This window comes from Pristis pectinata, chromosome 16, assembly GCF_009764475.1.
Source record: "Pristis pectinata isolate sPriPec2 chromosome 16, sPriPec2.1.pri, whole genome shotgun sequence".
In the NCBI taxonomy this organism is placed as follows: domain Eukaryota; kingdom Metazoa; phylum Chordata; class Chondrichthyes; order Rhinopristiformes; family Pristidae; genus Pristis; species Pristis pectinata.
Window position 1 is genome coordinate 7402551 of NC_067420.1, and position 24500 is coordinate 7427050.

General features: G+C 44.8%; 1 protein-coding gene across 3 annotated transcripts in view; it reads right to left on the minus strand.

Moving 5' to 3' along the window:
* slc35c2 (solute carrier family 35 member C2) overlaps positions 1-16602 on the minus strand; it is a 40316-nt gene extending 23714 nt beyond the window's left edge. The window contains exons 1-4 of one of the 3 annotated variants that reach the window (XR_007957566.1): positions 15918-16601; positions 11168-11318; positions 6261-6324; positions 5257-5329 (exon numbers count right to left, since the gene is read on the minus strand). Coding sequence is in view for 2 of the 3 variants with exons in the window: in XM_052031142.1 (XP_051887102.1) it covers positions 5257-5329; positions 6261-6324; positions 11168-11318; positions 15918-16037 (408 nt within the window). In the remaining variant the exon portion in view is untranslated. Of the gene's footprint in view, positions 1-5256; positions 5330-6260; positions 6325-11167; positions 11319-15917 lie in introns of all 3 variants that reach the window. The other 2 variants (XM_052031142.1, XM_052031141.1) reach the window with 2 other exon arrangements.
* Positions 16603-24500: the final 7898 nt, after the last annotated feature.

Here is a 24500-nt window from a genome sequence, read left to right on the forward strand (position 1 = left end):
TCATTACTGAATAGCTGAATATAAAATAATCCTGTCATATCGAGCTTAATTGAGGACCTATGTAATTTCAGCTCTCACAAGGCAGGCAGGGGAGCAGGAATATGATATACTGATGACTTCCCACCCAAGGAGGAGGGGAAGTTTGAGTTCCAATTACTGACTGTTCACTGGTGACACCTGCTAAAATGTGTTGGGTCTGGTCAAGCACACAGTAAAGGTTCAGGCAGGCTATGATTCCCACCACGGCAAACGAGCATTGAGTCCCACTCATGAAAAAGCCAGCAAGGTGCATGCTCCCACAAGATCTTACTACATTTCTTCTGGAAGAAATGGCGATACCGAGCACTTCACTTCCACAATATCTGTATAGCACTTCTGTTTGCCAACTGAAATACAAGTGAATACCTCCATGCACACAGACCACACTGCTAAAATCTACAATCAAATTCACGTTGTGGCGACTCACTGTCTAGTCGGGCGAACCGGCTCGGCAGTCGGGTCGCGCGGCGTCGGAGCAATGAGGCCCAAGATGGCAGCGGGCCTCGTCTTTCCGAGCGACGGGGAGAACCCGAGCGCAGGAAAGTCCTGATGACGTAGGACTTGCGTCATTGCCGGTTGTTTTGGGCGGGAACATTCTCCCTTAGAGGGGCCCGCGCAAGGCGGGAAAATAAACCAGTTCTGTTTGGCAATCCTCCGAGTAGAGTCTTGTTTTATTCCGCGGTAGCAACCGCTACATTGGTGACCCCGACGGTCCAAACGGCTTTTGGACCCACGAAATGAACGACAGCGCAGCAGCCAACGCAGTGGCCCTCAAGCTGCCCCCCTTTTAGACACTTCGGCCCAGCATCTGGTTTACACAGGCCAAAGCGCAATTCCACCTTTGGCAGATCACCTCCGACTCCACGAAGTACTACCATGTGGTTAGCTCTCTGGACCAGGAGACAGCCGCCCAGGTTGGAGACTTCATCCAGTCGCCTCCGGAGGAAGATAAGTACCCGGCTTTCAAAGACCTTTTGATTCGGACCTTTGGCCTCTCCTGTCGTGAGCGCGCCGCCCGCCTGCTTCATCTGGATGGCCTGGGGGACAGATCCCCGTCCGCCCTAATGAATGAGATGCTGGCATTGGCCGAGGGACACAAGCCATGCCTGATGTTCGAACAGGCCTTCCTCGAACAGCTCCCCGATGACATCCACTTGTTGTTAGCTGACGCCGACTTCAGCAACCCCCGTGAGGTGGCCGCCCAGGCAGATGTTCTGTGGAGGGCCAAGCGCGAGAGCGGTTCGTCCGTCAGTCAAATCACCAGGCCGCGAGCCCAACGCCCTCCTCGCCCGGCCCCAGCAACCGAGCAACCACGCCCCAGGAACGCAGACGACGACACGGGTGACCAGCTGTGCTTCTACCATCAGAGGTGGGGTGCAGAGGCCCGTCGATGTCGCCCACCCTGCAAGTTTCAGGGAAACACCAGGGCCAGCCGCCGCTGATGGCTACGGCGGCTGGCCACCGACAGAGCCTCCTCTTCGTTCAGGACAAGAAATCTGGACGGCGTTTCCTTGTTGATACTGGAGCAGAGGTCAGTATTTTGCCCCCGACAGGCCGCGATACTCGTGACAGGCCACCAGGTCCTCTACTCAATGCCGCCAACGGTACAGTCTTTCGGCACCCGTACGCTTCAATTACACTTTGGCGGCAGCCGTTTTACCTGGACCTTTACCCTTGCCACCGTCGCCCGACCACTCCTAGGAGCCGATTTCCTTCGGGCCCACAACCTGTTAGTCGACCTGCGAAGGAAGCGGTTAGTCCACTCTAGCACTCTCCGGACCTATCCCCTGGGAGAAATCAGCCCACCAGCCCCGCGTCTGGACTCCACTTCCCTTTCTGGCGACGATTTAGCCAAGCTCCTAGCCAAATTCCCATCGATTTTGGCACCTTCGTTTACAAATTCTAGGCCCACACACAGGGTACGACACCACATCATTACCACAGGGCCACCCCTTCATGCCCGAGTACGACGATTACCTCCAGACAAGCTCCGCCTGGCAAAGGAAGAGTTCCATCACATGGAGGAGCTGGGGATTGTTCCCAGGTCAGACAGCCCCTGGGCCTCCCCCCCGCACATGGTCCCCAAAGCCACCAGAGGGTGGAGGCCCTGCGGCGACTACCGCAGGCTGAATGACGCCACCACCCCCGACCGCTATCCCATCCCTCACATCCAGGACTTCGCAGCGAACTTACACGGGGCCCGCATCTTTTCCAAAGTGGACCTCGTTAGGGGATACCACCAAATCCCAGTCCATCCAGATGACGTCCCCAAAACTGCGATTATCATCCCATTCGGCCTGTTCGAATTCCTTCGGATGCCGTTCGGCCTTAAGAATGCCGCGCAGACCTTCCAGCGGCTGATGGACGCGGTAGGCCGAGACCTGGACTTCGTGTTCATTTACTTGGACGACATACTGATCACCAGCCGTAACCACCAGGAACACCTTTCCCACCTCCGCCAGCTGTATTCGCGATTTCGGCCTCACGATCAACCCGTCCAAGTGCCAATTCGGACTTGACTCTATCGATTTCCTCGGCCACAAAATCACCAGTGACGGGGCAACACCCCTACCCGCCAAGGTGGACGCTATCCGCCATTTTGCCCGCCCCGACACAGTCAAAGGCCTACAGGAATTCCTTGGGATGGTCAACTTTTACCATCGTTTCATCCCTGCAGCAGCCCGTATCATGCGCCCTCTGTTCTCGCTGCTGGCTGGTAAGGGCAAGGACATCACCTGGACTGATGAGGCTGTGGCTGCTTTTGTTAAGGCCAAAGACGCCCTGGCAGACGCCACGATGCTGGTACACCCCAGGACTGACGTCCCGACTGCCCTCAAGGTAGACGCGTCCAACACCGCGGTGGGTGGGGTACTGGAACAGCTACTCGAAGGCCGCTGGCAACCCTTGACATTTTTCAGCAAACACCTTAGACCGCCCGAACTGAAGTACAGAGCTTTTGATCGGGAACTTCTAGCACTGTATCTGGCAGTCCGGCATTTCCGGTACTTTCTAGAAGGCAGGCCTTTCACCGCTTTCACCGATCATAAGCCTCTGTCCTTTGCCTTCTCCAAAGTCTCCGATCCCTGGTCAGCTCGTCAGCAGAGACATTTACCCTACATTTCCGAGTTCACAACTGACATCCAACATGTCTCCGGAAAGGATAATGTCGTTGCTGATGCACTTTCCAGACCAACCATCCACAACCTATCCTTGGGTGTCGACTACACGGCCCTAGCTGACGCACAGCGAGCCGACGACGAACCGCCCAGCTACAGAACCGCAGTCTCGGGTCTGCAGCTCCGAGATTTCTTGGTTGGTCCAAGTCAGCGGACCCTACTTTGCGACGTTGCGACTGGTCAGCCCCGCCCTATAGTCCCTGCAGCCTGGCGGAGACGCGTTTTTGACTCGGTACATGGGTTGGCGCACCCATCCATCAGATCTACTGTCCGACTGGTTGCCAGCAAGTTTGTCTGGCATGGCCTGCGCAAACAGGTCAGTGAGTGGGCCAGGACTTGTCCGCACTGCCAGACGTCAAAAATCCAGCGACACACCAAGGTCCCACCACAGCAGTTCGAGCCTACCTGTAGGAGGTTCGACCACATACACGTCGACCTCGTGGGCCCTCTGCCGGTTTCAAGAGGAGCCCGGTACCTCCTTACCATCGTGGACCGGTTCACGAGGTGGCCTGAGGCAACCCCCCTGACTGACATCACAACTGATTCCTGCGCCCGGGCGCTGCTCACAACTTGGGTCTCACGTTTTGGCGTTCCGGCCCACATCACTTCAGACAGAGGCACCCAATTCACTTCCAGTCTCTGGGCTGCATTAGCGAACCTGCTAGGGACGCAGCTGCACACCACCACGGCCTACCATCCTCAATCAAACGGGTTGGTGGAACGTTTTCACCGCCATCTGAAATCGGCCTTGATGGCCCACCTGAAGGGTCCTAACTGGGTTGACGAGCTGCCTTGGGTCCTGCTCGGCATACGCACTGCCCCCAAAGAAAACCTCCGCACTTCGTCAGCTGAGCTTGTATACGTGGCGCTACTAGTTGTCCCCGGGGATTTCATACCTGCCCTTCTGGACCAAGGGGAACAACCCCCAGCAGTCCTACAAAGACTGCGCGAGAAGCTTGGCGACTTGGCCCCGATTCCCACCTCACGGCACGGTCAAGCCCCATCCTGCCAGCCCAAGGAACTACGGGACTGTAAGTTTGTTTTCGTTCGCAGGGGCACACCTCGGGCGCCATTGCAACGACCATATGAGGGACCATTCCGAGTCATACGGAATAACGGATCCACTTTTATTTTGGACATTGGAGGCAGGGAACAGGTTTTCACGGCGGACCGCCTCAAACCGGCCCATTTGGATCTGCAACAGCCTGTCGAGGTTGCCACGCCGCGACGCAGAGGCCGGCCCCCTAAGCGGCAGCTGGCACAGCCCACGGACCTTGGGGACTATATCGCCGGTTCTGGGGGGGGTTGTGTGGCGACTCACCGTCTAGTTGGGCGAACCGGCTCGGCAGTCGGGTCGCGCGACGTCGGAGCGACGAGGCCCAAGATGGCGGCAGGCCTCATCTTTCCGAGCGACGGGGAGAACCCGCGCGCGGGAAAGTCCTGATGACGTAGGACTTACGTCATTGCCGGTTGTTTTGGGCGGGAACATTCTCCCTTAAAGGGCCCGCGCAAGGCGGGAAAATAAACCGGTTCTGTTTGGCAATCCTCCGAGTAGAGTCTTGTTTTATTCCGCGGTAGCAACCACTACAATGTTTTATTTCCTTTCCTCCCCACATAAAAGGTCACTCAATCCTACCTCACCTGTTCCTCCTACTGTCTGAATGAGAGTTGAACTTGCATACATCAGCAATTAAACTAGAGATATTCTGATTATTTTATATTTGGTATACTTTAATAATTGAACAACACTAAAAAGCTTTGAACCTACAGAGATCATAATGTATTTCTTCCCATTAATACTGCGCAATTCCTTTTTCCCTAATTCACTGTTGTGTTGGAAGCAAAGCCATATACAATTTAAGTTCAATACTTCTTTTCAACAATCACGAAACAGTAGGACACCAGCTCTGTGTCATTACTGGCCACAATCTTTTAAAAGCTAGATGTGGCATGAGTCTCAAGACTTCCTGATATGATATTGGGACTATTCAGGTAATTTCAGTAATGAGTTTAAACCAGTAGCTGAAGTAACATTGCTTACCAATTTCTCTAGCTTGAATATAACTGCAAAGAATAAAATAAATAAGACAGCAGTTGACTTTGTCATTGTATACCTAAAAGAAACAGCAATGATTAGAAATAATGCAAGGAAGGCAACTCAATAGTCAGCAACCAGAAGCAAGAGGGAGCATCTCAAAATATTTTAACTGTGAAATTTGTCGTCCTTAAAATATCAAGACAAGGGCAGAGTGAGCTACTGGAACCATATAAATCAGGCAGATCAAGATTCAGTCCTTTATTTTTGCTATAAAGCTTCACCCATGAGTCACTGGAGAAAGTATTTGCTGTCTTGGAGAAAGATCAAGTCACCATGAATGAAACAGATTCCCCCTTTATCCAGGAACTCTACGGAAGTTATTAATGTAGATTTAACCACAGATGGATTATGTAAACCCAAGCAAGGCCAGCGTACCACAGATTGTACTCAAATTAACATAAATTTTGTTGGATCTGTGGATTAACCTGATCTCATGGTCAGTGATGTTCTCCTGCACCTTGCAAGTTCAGTGGGTTCTGATTCAGAAAAGTCTCAATACAGTATGACAGATGCTAACAGCAATATGCATGTAGCATTTTGGGGCTATTTCACAAGTGCTTAATAAGACATGGAGCAAAACTTTACAGGAATGGTGATCAAAAGGTTGATCAAGAAGTGGAACTTAATCAGCACCTTAGAGGAAAAGGGTGGAAGACTTATGGAGGGAATTTTGGAGCTTAGTTCTTGAGCTGCTGAAGGTACAGTTGGAAATTGTGATCTACCCACTACTGATAACCAAGGGTAATTGAAATCCAGCCATATTCTTCCTCCAGTGTAGAGAAATAAACTATAACTAATAGGATTAAACTAGGTCAGCACTGCTTGGAGTACAAGGATTACAAATAAGTGCCTCTGGGGATTTGTTACAAAATTTGCAAAAAAAACTGTTCAATTAAAGCAGTTGATTGAAAATACAATATTCAAATAGATAAAGCTTGGTGACTTACAGTGAAACAGTGATAAACATGAAGCTCCAATTAGACAGTCCGATGTCTAATGCACTTGCTAGGGCTGCAATGGAAAAGATTTTTTTAAAAATAAGACAGGTAGGAAAAAATAGCATGATGAACTTAATAACAAGTTGATTTTTTCATGCCACTGTTAATAAAGTGAATACACTTTCTACCAGCTTCACAAAGTAATCCTCTCTCTCGCCCTTTTGGTGCCATGATTTGCCTATTTGCTTCTCCCACTTGTTCCCAGGGGTATTTCTCAAAAGGTTCCATTTCTAATATAACAATAAAATGTTCACATGCATCAACCAAAATTCAGTTCCATTGTTTTACTTTACCTCTTGCTTCTGATTGAGTATCAACTAAATTTCAAGAACCACTTCTTCGACGTTCAATTTATTCTCCACCGATTCCAAATGAAATTCTCGCCTTTGGATCTCTCCATAAATACAGATGATTATCAGCATGTTTCAAACCACTGCTCTCCAAAATCAAAGCTAATGCTATGCATTACTATATTGAGTAAGTACATGCACACTCGATCTCCCTTGTCAACAGCTCTAATTCACTAGCTTGTAGAGTTATCATGCCTTCATCTCATCTGCTACTTACTTTTTGTCCTTACATGTATCAAGCACTCCAAGATTCAGTCTGTGTTCTTCTCACCTTTTAACATCCTGACACCTCCTACAATCTCCTTTGCTGTGTTTACACCATCTCCTATTGACCCACAAACAATCATGACCAAGAGTTCATCTTCATTCTTTCATGCACCCAATCAATTTCAACTCAGAATCTTTTATCACTTCCATCCTCAATTCTTTTGCCAGGAGTCTTTCCTAAAGGAACCCTTGTATCTACAGAATTCTCTTTCCATCTGGATACCTTCATCCATTTTCTTACCCTCTCTTATCCAGTTTTCACTGGGAGCTGCCAGCAGAACATTGGCTGTCTCAATTTCTCTTCTCCCTCCACTCCTTCCAACCTGCAAAAGCTCTGAAATTGCAGCTGTTCTCCCAGTTCCAATCCTGACATTATAAACACTACTGGAGAAACAAATGACTGCAGATGCTGGAATCTAGATGAAAAAACAACAAGACAATGGAGGAACTCAGCAGGTCAGGCAGCATCCATGGAGAAAAGGCAGTGGTCAACATTTCTAGTCAGGACCCTTCTTCAAGACTGAAGATAGGAAAAGGGGAAGCCCAATATATATATATACATATATATGGGAGTGGGGGGGGGAGAACATCACTGTTCTGGTTCCCCCCCACCCTATATATTGGGCTTCTCCTTTTCCTATCTTCAGTCCTGAAGAAGGGTCCTAACCTGAGACATTGACCGTCTGCTTTTCTCCATGGATGCTGCCTGGCCTGCTGAGTTTCTCCAGCATCTTGTTTTTTTTCACCCCTCCCCCACAAACACTACTGGAGTTTAGTGACAGACTTCCTTTGAGAGGCTGAGTGCCAAACCCCCATCATTTCCTCCTCATGGACCACAATACCACGAATGTACGTCAAGCCATGATCTTCCAGATCATCACTGACACAGCTGTATGCTGCATGCCCTCCAACACAATCCCCCCAGCTGTATTTCTACCTCTTCCCCAAACTGCCCATCTCAGCTCCAATGTTTGCTCTCTGCATCCAATCTGTGATTACTGATATCTACAACTTTTTCCAAAAAGTCTCATCACTTGTAATGGTTTCCTTGCTGAAAGTGTCTCCTTTCACTATGGTTGTCCACCTATATTGTCTATCAGGATTGCTTGCAGCATCCACTTCTCCCTTGAATGGTAGTCCAGTCAGTCCTCATCCACAATCACACTGCTTATATCCATACCTCTCCAAATAAAAAGGTGTTGCAGGTCCTATCTGCAAATACCTTTACATGAGATTTGTGCTACTATTCTGTGTTTATCTCATATTCCATAATTGATGACTGGATTGGTGCCATTCACTTTGCCTCAAACTGAAAACTTTCAGCAACTTTGCTTCAAACTTCTTCAACTCGCCGCCTCTACTTCCATTTCTGAGGCTACACTGTTAATCAGCATCTACTTCTGCTCACTATCACAACTACTCTAATTGTACGTCCTCCCATTGCTATTCATTTCATTAACTCTATTCTAACGTCACCATTTCTCTGCACTGAGTGCTGGCTTCTATACTCGTGCTTCTAACAGCATTTTCTTCCCCCTACCCCAAATTGAAAGTGCCCCCAGGCCACATCCATACCCATAGTTTGCACTTCTACTCTCACCCTTTCCTCTTTCACAGATTTGCAAGAGAGTATTGGTTTAAATTCATTCAATCTACAGGGCTTCACCATAATGTTTCATCTCAGCTCCTAACCACAAGTTCTGAGAAGTACCAATCTTAATTCTGCAAGTACATGTTTTCACCCCACCTCACTCACACTCCACAAGCAATAACGTTTCCAGCTAACTGGATGAAAGCAGGTCTTAGTGGTGTACTTTTCCAGTTTATGCTGATGGTAAGTGAACCATTATGGATCATAAAGCAGGAAATTTCTGCCAGGATTGGTTTGCCAGATTCTGCAGCAATAATCAAAGGGGGAACAGAGTTTGCGCCAAGGCAGGGTGAATTATAGATCTTGTGGCTTCCATTCTTTCTGTTGTCTTACTCTCCCCCACCCTCATCTTACCCAGCCCCTTGCTGTCTTGTTAAACCACTGAAGGGAAGTCTGTCTGGGCTCAGAGGACTGCAGGAAAAATGCTGCCTCAGCCACTCAGAACACTTATCATAACCTTCAAAATCCCATCTATTCTAATCTGATTCTCCTTTCACTCTTTAATATCCTAGTCAGTCCTATCTAAACATCAAGTGTAATTATTGGAGGAGTCACTCTAGCCCTCTGTCACTTCACCACTTAGAAACATAGAAAAACCACAGCACAATTCAGGCCCTTCAGCCCACAAAGCTGTGCCGAACATGTCCCTACCCTAGAAGTTACTAGGCTTACCCATAGCCCTCTATTTTACTCAGCTCCATGTACCTATCTAACAGTCTCTTGAAAGACCCTATCATATCCACCTCCACCACCGTTTCCAGCAGCCCATTCCACGCATTCACCACTCTCTAAGTAAAAAACTTACCCCTGACATCTCCTCTATATCTACTCCCCAGCACCTTAAACCTATGTCCTCTTGTGGCCACCATTTCAGCCCTGGGGAAAAGCCTCTGACTATCCAAGACTAGCCACTTCTTCCTGTCTGGTCTATATCCTCACAGTCACTGCTTCCAGTGTTCCCACAGCTGCTGCCTACTTTTAACAATCCACTAGAGAAAACCTCTCATCCCCTTCCCACTACCCAGGGTCCAAAGCATTTCTTGCAGTTGAAAACAATTTACTGTACCTCTTTCCATTTAATATTATGGATTTGTTGCTCATGGTGCCAATTCCTATATGATGGAGATCAAATGCAGATCAGGTGAACACTTTAAGTGCTGCTTACTCCTGTGTAACTCCCAAACCTCCAGTCATACAATAGTTTGATTCTTCTCCCACTCAAACCTGTCCTCTCTGGCCTTTACCTCTTATGACAGATGAACACCAACTCATCTTTCAGTTAAGCATATTACAACTTCTAGATTCAAATGATTTAACAATTTTACACTATAACTATGGTTTCTCTGCACCAAACTACAGGAAGGATGTAGTTAAGCTACAGAGTGTAGAAAAGATTTACAAGGATGTTGGCTGGATTGGACGCCTTGATTGGATAGGCCGAGCTTGTTTTCCCTAAAGTGAAGGCGGCTAAAAAGTGACAAGCTTAGGTATATAAAATTACGAGAAGCACAGATAAGGTAGATAGCCAGAGTCTGTTTCCCATGGCAGAGGTGTCTAAAACAAAAGGTGAGAGGGAGAGTGGTTTTAAAGGGGATCCGAGGGGTAACATTTCCACACAAAAGTAGCTGGTATCTGGAATGAGCTGCCAGAGAAGGTGGTGGAGGCAGGAACAGTAGCAACTTTTAGGAGGTACCTGGACAGGTACGTGAATGAGCAGAGCATAGAGGGATATGGAATTAATGCAAGCAAATGGGAATTAGTATAGATAGGTACAATGGTCAGCATAGACAATGGGCCTAATTCTATGATTCTATGACTCTAAAATTCTTGGTACAGTCAGTCTTCAGAATTACATAGTGAAGGTCAGAGGGGTGCAGTGGTGTTCAAGGGAATTGCTGTAATAGGAGATAAAATAATTATTTGGGATGGGGTGGGAATGTTGGGACTATCACACGGGGTTAGGAAACATTCTGGGGCTCCATTTCGCTCTGTGGCTCAAGACCGCCTACAGGGCTATTTGAATGAGGTAAAAGGAGGCCATTTATGGATCCATTAGCAGTGTTGGCTTGAGTAATTGCAAAAGGTGATGCATTACTCGTTGTCCCAGAGTTGGTTTTGTACCAAAACCTGCTTGATGTTAAGTCACATTCTCTCACTTTAAACTTCATAACCTAAACCATATTCATGTCCCTGAAGACAAGAGACTGCAGGTGCCGGAATTTGGAACAAAATAAACAGAACACAGGAAGAACTCAGCGGATCAGGAAGCAGCTATGGAGGCAAAAGGTGCAAGTCAATGTTTTGGGTTGAGACCATGCATCACAGTGTGTGCATTCACATATAGAAGGAGTCCAACACTACATCTGTATACATGTGTAGCGTGAGAATCTGAAACATTCTGTACAGGTTGGGAGTCTGGTCCAATAGAGGAATATTCTACTGTCTAGACAATACGACAAGCAGTCTAACAAATGAAAACCATTCTCTTGGCCTGGGATTCTATCCCCATTTTGTCTGCTGCACAAGGACACATCAGTACAACTATCAGAAGACAAGGTTACAGGAACACAAAATAAAACAAAAGTTACCTGTGGCCGCAACCCTCTTCAGATATAGTTCCCATGATAGACAAACGTATGGCTTGCCAGTATACCACGAGGCAAGTGTTCTGCTTATTCCAGAGAATACAAAGATCATTACCAGGTGAACCAAAGTCATGAAGATAGGATAATGAAACCTCTAAAAGACGAGGGAAAAAAAAAAGCAACCATTAAGATGTGAAAGTGTCTAATATTATCACTAGGATTTTGGATGATATGCTGTTCAACAATGCAATGCAGTAGTGTATTAAGCTATATAAACCTATTCACAAAGTTAGACTCCATTTAATATCAGAGATGTTATCTGTCCTCAAAACCTTGGCAAGGTCAGAATCCAGGATGAATTTCCAGGTTTACTATCAACTTTAATATATTGCTGAGATCAGAGATTAAAGAAATTAGAAAGTCTGTGTCATCAATGTATTTGTTTTTCCTTGTGGGGTAAACTGATGACACACATTTTTGGAGCATGACAAAGCTCCAAATGAACAAACGTACATATTGATATTAAAATGGAAACAAAATGTTGTTCACTCTCTCTTAAATGTCTATTCCAAATACATGACCCCTCCCCGCGCCCCTCCCCCAAGAAGAAAAAGGAATCATTGGACTATTCCATCAAATTGGGGAGAGATAATCAGAGCTGACATCTGTACACACTGAATCAGTGAATAGCATTTGAGCTCATCAGTTGCAACCCTGAAAAAAAACAATTTTACATCCAAGTCCATACAGAAACCTTCAAGATTTATTCTTATCTAAAGACTGAGATCTAGAAAATTGATGTTGATCTCTCAAATCACTCTGTAAGCATTACCACGACTCATCTGGGAATTCTTTATGGATTTGGGAAGGAAGTAAACCACATTTGGTGCATTAATGCATTCACTTAGATCAGTCCATTTGACAGAACACAAGCTGAACCCCATACCTTTTCGTTTGTGTAGTTTAGTGCTATACTAGCACTGAAAACTGAGATAATCAGGGTGCTAATTCTGCCTCTTAATTGCAACACAGCATAAAGGGGATTTTATAAACTACAATCTAACAATTACAGTTTTTAAAAAAGTTAATCAATTCAACATGCAAATCCCTCAGAACAAACATTTAAAATGATAAAGCATTGCCACATGCAGAAAATTCTCACTTATATGCACGTTTGGATGCAGAAATCAAACTCATCATCCATTGGTTCACTGAAGCATACACAAGAAATGGCCCTAATATTTAACATTCACAAAAACATCCTCTGCTAACCTGTCCTTGCTGCAATACCAGACTCGACAATAAAGATCAATGAAGAGACCCTGGAAAACACAGATCACTTCTCAGAAGCCTCTCCTCAACAAAGGCAGATGCCAATAATGATATTCACCGTTACCTTTACATGCACCAGCACAATCTTCAGATACCCGAGCAAAACATGGCACAAAGCTCATGTTCTACCGGGCTTCTGAGACATGAGGCACCTGAAAGAACTAGAAACGTACAGCTAACATTGTTTCTGCAAAATCCTCCAAATCATCTGGCAGGATGAACAAACTAACATCAGTGGTCCCAAGGCCAACATCCCCAGCATAGAGCAGAAAATAAACTGCTGGAGGAACGCAGTGGGTCAAGCAATATCTCAACAACAATGGGTCTTGACCAGAAAATGCTTCCCCCTCTCCACAGATCCTAAACAGCCCACTAAATTCCTCCAGCTGCTTGTTTTTTTGCTCCAGATTCCAGTATCTGCAGTCTCTTGTATCCCAAACATAGATGCTTTAATTACACTCAGTTTACTCCAAAGAGCAGGCCACATTATCCCCATGCCTGACAGCAGATGCCCAAACAGACACTCTACTCCAAGCTCCACCACAGGAGATTAGCACATGGACAGAGCAGATGATTCGAGAGTATCCACCGAGCTTCCTTAAAAACAAGCAGCACTTAAGGTGGTGCTGAAAACTGAGCCCTTTATCAGGAGCGCCCAAATATGCAATGTAAGTGGTGCAGGAGTGCATCATTTCCCAAACTATTTAGATGCCCATCCTGTCAAGCATCTCCTCCTCCCCTTCCGGCAGAGTCTGCAGGCTCTACGTTGCCTCATCAGCTACCATGGAGAAGCTATTCTATACTCACTTTGGGTAGACCAGCTGTCAAAATACTATGGAGTATTACTACTGACAAAAGGAAGACTAAAGTCTCAGATAACAGCAAGGAGTCCAACAGTTACAGCCATAAAAAGTGTTTGCATGGCAGCAGAACATTCTGTCGTAATACAGGGGCAGAAAAACTAAAATACAATTAAACAAAGCCATATACATTGATGACTTTCCAAATCATCAACAGTTCAAAGGCAACAATAATAAATTTTATGATGCCACGCACACACTTGTCACAGAAGAGTTAGCTTTTAGATTTCTATTAGGCAGAACAAAGGATCAAGACACAATGCCAAATATTCCCAATCCACAAAAAGTGCTCCTCAGCTCTGATGGTTTGAACAATCCTACTTTAAAAAGGAAACAACAAATAAATTCACAGGGTCAACAGGGTTCTTTGTTTACCACTGCCCTTCCCAAAATCAAAGACCTAGTTTGCAATCAACAATTCTGGTTTTGTTTTTATCATGAGAAGTATTACGTTGTCCCGAAAGAGATTTCGATAACATTCTTGGACCAGGTCTTTGTCATAATCCTTAACAAGAATATAACTAACACCTTGCAAAGGTTCTCTTCTCCACTTGTTTTGCACAGGTCACCAAGTCCTGTGCAGTCTTAGGCATACAGTGGCATGCAAAAGTTTGGGCACCCCTGGTCAAAATTTCTGTTACTGTGAATAGCTAAGCGAGTATGACCTGATTTCCAAAAAGCATAAAGTTAAAGATGACACATTTCTTTAATATTTTAAGCAAGATTACTTTTTTATTTCCATCTTTTACAGTTTCAAAATAAGAAAAAAGGAAAAGGGCCCGAAGCAAAACTTTGGGCACCCTGCATGGTCAGTACTTAGTAACACCCCCTTTGGCAAGTATCACAGCTTGTAAACTTTCCTGTGTCCTCACCACAAAATTCAGTGTCAGAAGTTTGCAAAGGAACATCTAAACAAGCCCAGTGCATTTTGGAAACAAGTCCTGTGGACTGATGAAGTTAAAATAGAACTTTTTGGCCACGATAAGCAAAGGTATGTTTGGAGAAAAAAGGGTACAGAATTTCTTGAAAAGAACACCTCTCCAACTGTTAAGCATGGGGTGGATTAAACATGCTTTGGGCTTGTGTTGCAGCCAGTGGCACAGGGTATATTTCACTGGTAGAGGGAAGAATGAATTCAATACCAGCAAATTCTGGAAGCAAACATCACACCATCTGTAAAAAAGCTGAAGGTGAAAAGTGGATGGCTTCTACAACAGGATAGTGATCCTAACACACCTCAAAATCCACAATGGACTACCTCAAGAGGCACAAGCTGAAGGTTTTGCCATGGCCCTCACAGTCCCACGACCTAAACATCAGTGAAAATCTGTGGATAGACCTCAAAAGAGCAGTGAAGAGCAAGACGGCCCAAGAATCTCACAGAACTAGAAGCCTTTTGCAAGGAAGAATGGGCAAAAATCCCCCAAACAAGAATTGAAAGACTCTTAGCTGGCTACAGAAAGCATTTACAAGCTGTGATACTTGCCAAAGGGGGTATTACTAAGTACTGACCATGCAGGGTGCCCAAACTTTTGCTTCGGGCCCTTTTCCTTTTTTGTTATTTTGAAACTGTAAAAGATGGAAATAAAAAAGTAATCTTGCTTAAAATATTAAAGAAATGTGTCATCTTTAACTTTATGCCTTTTGGAAATCAGGTCATCTCTTACTCACTTAGCTATTCACAGTAACAAAAATTTTGACCAGGGGTGCCCAAACTTTTACATGCCACTGTATGCCTAAGATTGATTTTATTTCCACAACTGGTATATTTCTAAACCCCAAATGCATTTTTTCTGAAGTTATACTTCTTTTATTTGAAGAAATTGCTGTAGTTTCTGATAAGCTGTTCCATCCAATCCATATTCTGATTAAATCAACATTGTTTCACTGCACAGCTACTTGCTGGGGCCTCCACCATAAACCTTGCCTTCCTCCAATTCATTCATAGACAGCAATGTCAACAGACATTTTGTTAATCACATTGATCTGATGCTGAACCAAAGTCACCCATCAGGAGACATGTCTGTTTCTTTTTGGCAGATTCAGTAAGTTATAAATTCGGATGCTATTTCAGAAATTTGAGCACAAAATTCAAGCAGATGCTTCAGTGCAGTATTTAGAAAGTGTACAGCATCACAAGTGCTATCTTTAAGCTGAAGTCCCATCACTCTTCAAGCCTCTCTTTCTCATTTGGTGCACAAATGTCCTTTCCCACTATCTTAAGGCTAAAAGTGTCTCCCGAGTTTCTTACCAACATTTATTCTGCTGAAAACTTTTTACACTCATCTATGCTGAACCTCGCTACAAAGTAGCTGCTATGTTTCCCACGTAACAACAGTGTTTGGCTTCATTGGCTATGATAATACAATATGATAATTGTGAAACACACAGGCGCAGTATGAGGTTATGGACGTCATTTAAATGCAAGACTCTTAAAAAAAAACTGTGATACAAAACGCAAGAGATCCGTTATGTTTTGCCCGGCACCGTTGCAACTCCAGAGAGACCACATCACAGTGCAGACACTGCACAAGCCACGATGGGTGGCTGCACCGACTTACCTTCATCACCCACTTGTTGTAGAAGGTGATTCCTATGGAGAAACAGTAATAAAAGAGTACCAGGAGAACTGTCAGCAAGGCTTTCCTCACGAAGGCCAGGCACAAACCAAAACAACCCATGATCTTGCTGTTACTCCTCCTGGCAAGCCTACTTTGGTCTCAGCAGCAGCTCCGGGCAGCCCACGGTGCTTCACCAGCCGGCTGCCCGCCCACCTCCATTACCCAGCCGCCGCGGCCCCACCAACAACGCTCAGTGACGTGGCCGCCCACCCGCGCACAGCACCATGGGCGGGCGTACTTAATTGCTTAAAAATCAATCGCTTGCGAGGCGAAATGCTCGCCCACTTCTTTCTCCAAACGTGTTTTTCGTCGGGTTAGATATTTATTTGTGGAAAGTAAGCTGGTACTTTTTCGCCTTGTTAAATCCAACCAACGAATATTTGTCCCCCGTCGTCCGCCATGTTGGTGAGGTCAAAGACAGCCGGTGCTTCAAACGTTATTATTATCAGGTGCCGGGTTTATGAGGCCATCGTCAGGAGGGCCAAGTATTAGGACCGTTTAAATATTACAACCAGGATGAATGCTGGTCACCAGATTCAAGCGTTGGCGTCCATTAGATGAAGTCCGAGGGAGGGGCTGCTAAGATGTCCACATCACGTGTCATGACGGCCACTGCTTAAATCTGTTCAATCATCGCCATCAATCCAGTCCCCAACCGGTAGCAGTGATAGCAACGAAGAATTGCGGCAGGAAAATCAATGTAGGTGGCCTCAATGACCCACAAAGAAAGTTCTACTGAATGAGCACCTCATGGACAACTTGGCAACTTCCAACCGATAGGAGCCACCGTGGGTCCACACTGCCTGAGCTGACCTGAAGTTCTCCAGAGTTAGTCCAGATGAAGTCTCGACCCGAAACGTTGACTGTTCATTCCCCTCCATAGGTGCAGCCTGACCTGTTGAGTCCCTCCAGTGCTTTGTGTGTTGCTCCAAATTCCAGCATCTGTGGTTTCTTGCATCTGCAGAATTAGCACCTGTGTAGATTCTTTTAGCTATTCCACCAGAAGACACCAAGACTGATGGGAGATCTAAAATAAAATCAATTATAAATGCAGAATGTACTTGGCCTGGAACCAGCAGCAAATCTCAATGGGGTAGGGGAGAGAAAAGATCAATGGGCATTTGAAGGTCCAAGAAAAAAAATTCTTAAAGAACAGATGGAGAGTGCAAATAGCACTCATCTGGGAAAAGGACAGCGTGCTGGGAATTATGCCATCTTCAAGAAAGCAGACAAGTCAGACTGCTCAAGCATCCTTCTCAACTTGCATAGTCCCAAGCTAAGCCTGTCTTTTTGTGAAATGTGGAACAGTCTTTGTTTCAGTCCCATTTCAGCCCACTCCCTGAACTTTTTTTGGGTACATTGATGACTGCATTGGTGCTGCTTCCTGAATTTAGACAGAAGTCAAAAATTTCATCAGTTTTGATGCAATCTCCACCCTTTCCTTCACATGGGTATATCTGGCTCTTCCCTGGTGAAGGATCTTTCATCTGAAATGTTAACTGTTACTTTTTTGCAGATGCTGCCTCACCTGCTGAGTATTTGTTTCTTCTCTCCATCACCACCTTGGGATAGGCTAGCCACAAACATACACTGCAAGCCCATAGACTCCCACAGCTATTTTGATTGTACTTCCTCCTACCCTGCCTCCTGTAAGGACTCCATTCCATTGCATTTGTTCTGGTAATGAGACATTCTGCACAAGTACATCTGAAATTGCCTTCTTCATGAATCATGGGTTCTCTTCTGCTATTGTGGACACAGCCCTTGACAGTATCTCTTCTATTTCCTGCACCTCTGCTTTCACACCTTCTCCTCATGGGCAAAGAACAGAGTTCCCAGTCCTTCCACCCATCAGCTTCCACATTCAATGGATCATCCTTCACAATTTCCGCCAGCTCCAAATAACATATGCACTACTCCTCTTTCAGCATTTTGAAGGGTTCGTTCCCTTTGTGACTCCCTGGTCAGCTCTTTCCCCATCTACCTGAACCCTGCTACGATTCCCCATCTTATGACACTTTCCCAATGCAATTGTAGGAGGTGCAACAACTTTCTTTTCACCTCATCCCTTCCTACAGCCAGGGATCCAAATAGACTTACTAGGTGAAGCAATGATTCACTTGTAGTTCTTCCAATCTAGTGTACTGCATTTGGTATTCATAATGTGGTTGTCTCTGCTTTGGAGAAACCAGATGCAGATTGGGCAATCACTTTGCAGAGCACCTGCAGTCAGTCTGCAGGAGTGACCTTGTGCTTCATGTTGGCTGCCACTTTAATTCAAGATCTGACTCCTGCTCTGATCTTTCTGTCCGTTGCCTCTTGCAATGTTACAACAAGGCAAGCTTGAAGAACGTAGAGAAACATAGAAAACCTACAACACAATTCAGGCCCTTCGGCCCACAAAGCTGTGCCGAACATGTCCCTACCTTAGAAATTACTAGGCTTACCCATAGCCCTCTATTTTTCTCAGCTCCATGTACCTATCCAAAAGTCTTAAAAGACCCTATCGTATTTGCCTCCACCACCGTTGCCGGCAGTCCATTCCACACACTCGCCACTCTCTGAGTACAATCTTACCCTTGACATCTCCTCTATACCTAGTCCCCAGCACCTTAAACCTATGTCCTCTTGTGGCAACCATTTCAGCCCAGGGGAAAAGCCTCTGACTATCTACCCGATCAACGCCTATCATCATCTTATCAGGTCCCCCCCATCCTCTGTCGCCCCAAGGAGAAAAGGCCGAGTTCCCTCAACCTGCTTTCATAAGGCATGCTCCGCATTCCAGGCAGCATCCTTGTAAATCTCTGTACCCTTTCTATGGCTTCCACATCCTTCCTGTAGTGAGGCGACCAGAACTGAGCACTGAACATCTCTGACATGTTGCAGCTGTCTGGATTTAATATCAGATTCTTCAACTTTAGGTAACTCACTCTTCCTTTTTGTCTATTTCAGAACTGGTCATTTCTGCCTAAGATCATTTTTCCTCAGATTTTTATTTCCCTGTACTGTCTAGCCTGCTGGGTATGATCTATAGCCTTGCCATTAGCAAAAGATTGTATAAGCAAAGAAATCTAATCTGATTTTAAATGCTACATTAAATCATCTGGTCTCACCCTATCAGAGGTACTCCCATCCCTCCTCCTTTATTGCTACCTAAAACTGATTTGTTTTCTCTCTTCCCCATTTCTTGTGAAGGGTGCCCAGACCTGAAGCTTTAGTTGTTTTCTTTCCCACAGATGCTGCCTGACCTCCTGAGTATTTCCAGCATTTTCTGTTTTAACTGACCTTCTCAACTGCCTGCTGAAGAGTTACTCCCACAGCTACAATGTGGATACTATTCATCGAGAGGTACAGTGAATATGATCTTCGCCATGCAACAGTTCCAAGAAATGATTTAGAAAGCTGGACCAACCACAGGATATGGCCTTTCTTGACATCACAAAAGCCTTTGACTCAATCAGATGAGTAGGATAATTAAGAATCCTTTGCAAATGTATCTGGTTCAGAAGGGATTGCCATTCTACATCTAACATCCAAGCTGTGATCCCGACTGCAGACAATTTTTCAGTACAGATAGAGATGAAGCAAGGCCGTGTGACTGCATTAACCTGTAGTACTGAAGACGTGCACTCTGGAACAAGCAGGTCCTCCTGCCAAGCTCCCCAACAAGGTAGAAAATTGCCTAGGTAGGTCTTGTTCACAAAAAGACAAATCCAATCTGGCTAATTATCACCCAATCAATCTACTTGCAATCATCAGCAAAATGATAGAAGTTGTCAGCAACAGTCTCAACATAATCTCAGTTTGGATTTTGCCAAGATCACTTTGCTCTAGACCTCATCATAGCCTTGGTCCAGGTATGGACCAAACAATTGAATTCTAGAGGTGAGAAGATACTCACTGTCCTCCACATCAAGGCAACATTTAATCGAGTGTAGCATCAAGGTGGGCATCGAAGGGAAGGCACTCCAGTGGTTGGAGTCATACCTTGCACAAAGGAAGATGGTTGTAATTTTTGGAGATCAGTTATCCCAGCCCCAGGACATCATTGCAGGACTTCTTCAGGGTAGTTTCCTGGGCCCTGCCATCTTAAACAGCTTTGTCAATGATTTTCATTCCATCATAAAGTCAGAAGTGGGGATGTTCACTAATGATTGCACAATGTTCAATTCCATTTGTAATATCTCAGCAAATGAAGCAGCCCGTGCCCGCGTGCAGCAACACCTACACAACATTCAGGCATAGGTTGAAATGTCTCTCTCTGACTGCATTTATATAGTGCCCTTAATGTTGTAAACAAACAATGCCACCCAACTGCATAAAAAGATATTAGGGAAAGAAACATTATAAAAAGTATTAGTATTGGTTCATTATTGTCACTTGTACCGAGGTACAGTGAAAAACTTGTCTTGCATACCAATCGTACAGGTCAATTCATTACACAGTGCAGTTACATTGAGTTAGTACAGAGTGTATTGAGGTAGTACAGGTAAAAACAATAACAGTATAGAGTAAAGTGTCACAGCTACAGAGAAAGTGCAGTGCAATAAGGTGCAAGGTCACAACAAGGTAGATCATGAGGTCGGAGTCCATCTCATTGTATAAGGGAACCATTCAGTAGATGTTAAGAAGGAAATTCCCTTGGCTTAGGGCCTTGGCAGCTAGAGGCACAAGTGGAACAATTAAATTTGCAGATGGTCAAGAGGCTGGAAATGGGGAGGGGCTGTGTGCAAACTAAGAAAAATGAAATTTATTGTTGCTGTAATTTTTTTTCCAGCAGAATAAAAAAAATTGAAGTCAGATACTATGGATACCGGAAATCTGGAATAATAATGTTAATAGTAAAAATGTTTCATTTCAGAGTGACATGGAAAAAGGCCACTTGGCTCATCAAGTCTATGGCAGTTCTCAGAGCAAACCCATTCCTCACTGATTTCCCTGTAACCTAATTCTCTCTTACATGCTCATCAACTCTACCCTGACTCTTCTACCACTTATGCTTTGGGTATTTTACAGTAGTAAATTTGGGATGTGGGAGAAAACAGGAGCACCAGTGAGAACCCACATGATGATGGAGAGAACATGCAAACTCCACATAGACAATACTCAAAGTCAGGATCGGACCTGGGTCACTGAAGCTGTGAGACAGCAGCACAACCTGGTGTGCTACTCTGCCACCTGAAAATCAGGCAGCCTGTAGGAAGAAAACAGAATTACAGTTTGTCAAAGTCCAAAGTCGAGTTTATTGTCATATGCACAAGTATATGTATGTAAAGGTGCAGTGAAAAACCTACTTACAGCATCATAACAACCACATAGTATCAGATGAGCAGCATTCACAAGAAAAAGCATAAACTAAACATAAATTATCCACAATTTTTTACAAGAAAGAACACAATTAGAACCAAACAAAAAACAAGAAGTCCATTGTCGTGCAAAGTGATCAAAGTAGTCGTAGGTCATTGATCTTTCAATGGGATTGATTAATCTTGAATTCCTGGATATTACAGAGCCCTCTCAGACAATTGGCAACCCTAACCGAAATGAGAAAGCAATGTTATGAAATGGATGAGTTTTATGAGCCAGGTGGTATTGTCTTGCATCACAGTATCTGAATCACAAAAGAAGGGTGTAAATGGCACCAGTAGTTCATAGAGTTATTTCGGTGCACAACAAAACCATAAATATTTTCAACTATCCACATTCAACTACAATAGAAAAAACTAACTGTAAATTATACTCCCTGATAAACAGAAAGCAAATCTCTGAAGTGAGATGAAGGAAGAATAATTTATTCCCTTGAAAAACTGCTACAGCTGGTTTGAATTGTTGCATTTAATTTATTTTCACTATATTACAGGCTTTTTAGTGTTGGGTGAGAAGAAATTAGGCATACGGAATTTCTCAGAAGCTGACAGAAAACATATGTAGCAAGTCCTCGAGTGCTGCTAAAGTAGATAGCAAACCAAAATAATAGTTCAGACCAACAATTGATGTGAGACAAGAATGTGTGATATCACCTGATTTGTTTAATCCTATACTGAAAAAAATTAACTATTATTGACCCTCCTATTCATGGAAACGATTACTCCTCTCTTTAGGTACCATAGAGCCCAGAAATGAGAAATAAATATAGAAAATACTGGGAATACTCAGCAGGCCTGGCAGCATCTGTGGAGAGAGGAAGAGTTAACATGGATGACTTTTGGTCAGTACTTCATCAGTACTTTATATGAAGGTAACCATATTTTCTGAATCACATCTGGAGACCCACGTGATGGAACTAGGACTGGAAATTTATGTTGTATAATGTAGCAAAATGTTAAGCAGCCCATGTTTTAACAGTGGCACTTATCTACCAGTATAACAGTAGGCAAGCTATTGGAGAGGACTCTTAGGTACGGGATTTATGAGCATTTGGAGAAGCGTATTAGGGATAGTCAACATGGCTTTGTGAGGGGCAGGTTGTGCCTCATGAGCCTAATTGAGTATTTTGAGGAGGTGACAAAACAAATTGATGAATGTAGAGCAGTGGATGTGGTTTATATGGACTTTATTAAGGCATTTGACAAGGTTCCCCATGGTAAGCTCATCCAGAAGGTCATGAGGCATGGGATCCATGGAGACTTGGCTGTGTGGATTTGGAATTGGCTTGCCCATAGAAGGCAGAAGGTGGTAGTATGGAGAGTATTCTGCCTGGAGGTCAGTGACTAGTGATGTTCTCAGGGATCTGTTCTGGCATCGCTGCTCTTTGTGATTTTTATAAATGACGGATCAGGAAGTAGAGGGATGGGTTAGTAAGTTTGCAGATGCCATGAAGGTGTTGTGGATAATGTAGAAGGTTGTTGTAGGTTACAACGGAATATAGACAGGATGCAGTTTTGGGTGAAGAAGTGGCAGATGGAGTTCAATCTAGAAAAATGTGAAGTGATACACTTTGGAAGAAGGAACTTGAAGGTGGAGTACAAGTTATGGCAGGATTCTTAGCAGTGTGGAGGAACAGAGGGATCTTGGGTCCAAGTCCATAGATCCCTCAAAATTGCTGCGCAAGTTGATAGGGTGGTTAAGGAGGCGTATGGTGTGCTGGCCTTCATTAGTCAGGGGATTGAGTTCAAGAGCTGTGAGGTAATGTTGCAGCTCTATAAAACTCTGGTTAGACCACACTTAGGGTGTGTTCATTTCTGGTCGTCTCATTATAGGAAGGATGTGGAAGCTTTAGAGAGGGTGCAGAGCAGATTTACCAGGATGCTGCCTGGATTAGAGAACATGTCTTATGAGGAAAGGTTGAGCAAGCCAGGGCTTTTCTCTTTGGAACGACATATAAGGGTATGAGGGCATAGATAGAGTGGACAGCGGCACCTTTTCCTCAGGGTGGCAATGGCTAATTCCAGAGGACATCAGTTTAAGGTCAAAGGAGGAAAGTTTAGGGGAGGTGTCAGAGGTAGGTTTTTTACACAGAGAATGGTGGGTGCCTGGAACATACTGCAGGGGTAGTGGTAAAGGCTGACACAATAAGATATCTTTATTAGTCACATGTACAGTACATTGAAACACACAGTGAACTGCATCTTTTGCTTTGAGTGTTTTGGGGGCAGCCTGCAAGTGTCGCCACGCTTCCGGTGCCAACATAGCATGCCCACAACTTCCTGACCCGTACGTCTTTTGGAATGTGGGAGGAAACCGGAGCACCCGGAGGAAACCCAAGCAGGGACAGGGAGAACGTACAAACTCCTTACAGACAGTGGCCGGAATTGAACCCGGATCGCTGGCGCTGTAATAGCGTTATGTTAAACGCTACACTACCGTGCAGTAGGGACATTTAAAAGACTCTTAGATAGACACATAGATATAAGAAAAATGGAGGGTTATGGGCTGTGTAGGAGGGAAGGGTTAGATTGATATGGAGTAGGTTTATAAAGGTCAGCACAACATCGTGGGCTGAAGGCCCCGTACTGTGCTGTACTGTTCTATGTTCTATATACCACAAAAATAAAAACATGCATTTAAATACCATGAATGGAACATGATGCTATTGAAATGGATTTGAACATCATTATAGATAATACAATGACATAATTTATATCCTCCAGCTACACATTTTGTGGGATTTGCAGTGGATACTTGGGCACAGCCTTAGATGAGTCTGGCCAGTCATGGCTACTGTGCTATCTCCCCAACTTTGAACTCTCATCCCCTTTCAATCATCTGTCCTCTCTGCCACTAACTCAATGTCCTCCTTCACCCTCAAATTTCATTTTCTCCAACCACTCATTCTCCTGTCCTCTCCCTGCTCCAGTTTCTTGCTCGGTCTACTCCACACCAGTATGCCACAGTTTGATTCTGATTCCCTCTGTTAACTATCCTTTCTCTCCTACCTTGACCCTGCCCTCCATCTGTTCCATCCACTGTCCTTCCAACTTCATTCCTCTGTCCTCACCCTTATCCAAGCCTCTTTCATCCCTTCAATCCCCCGTCATCTCCCACTTCTGATCTCCTATCCTCTCCTACCTACCTCCGATTCCA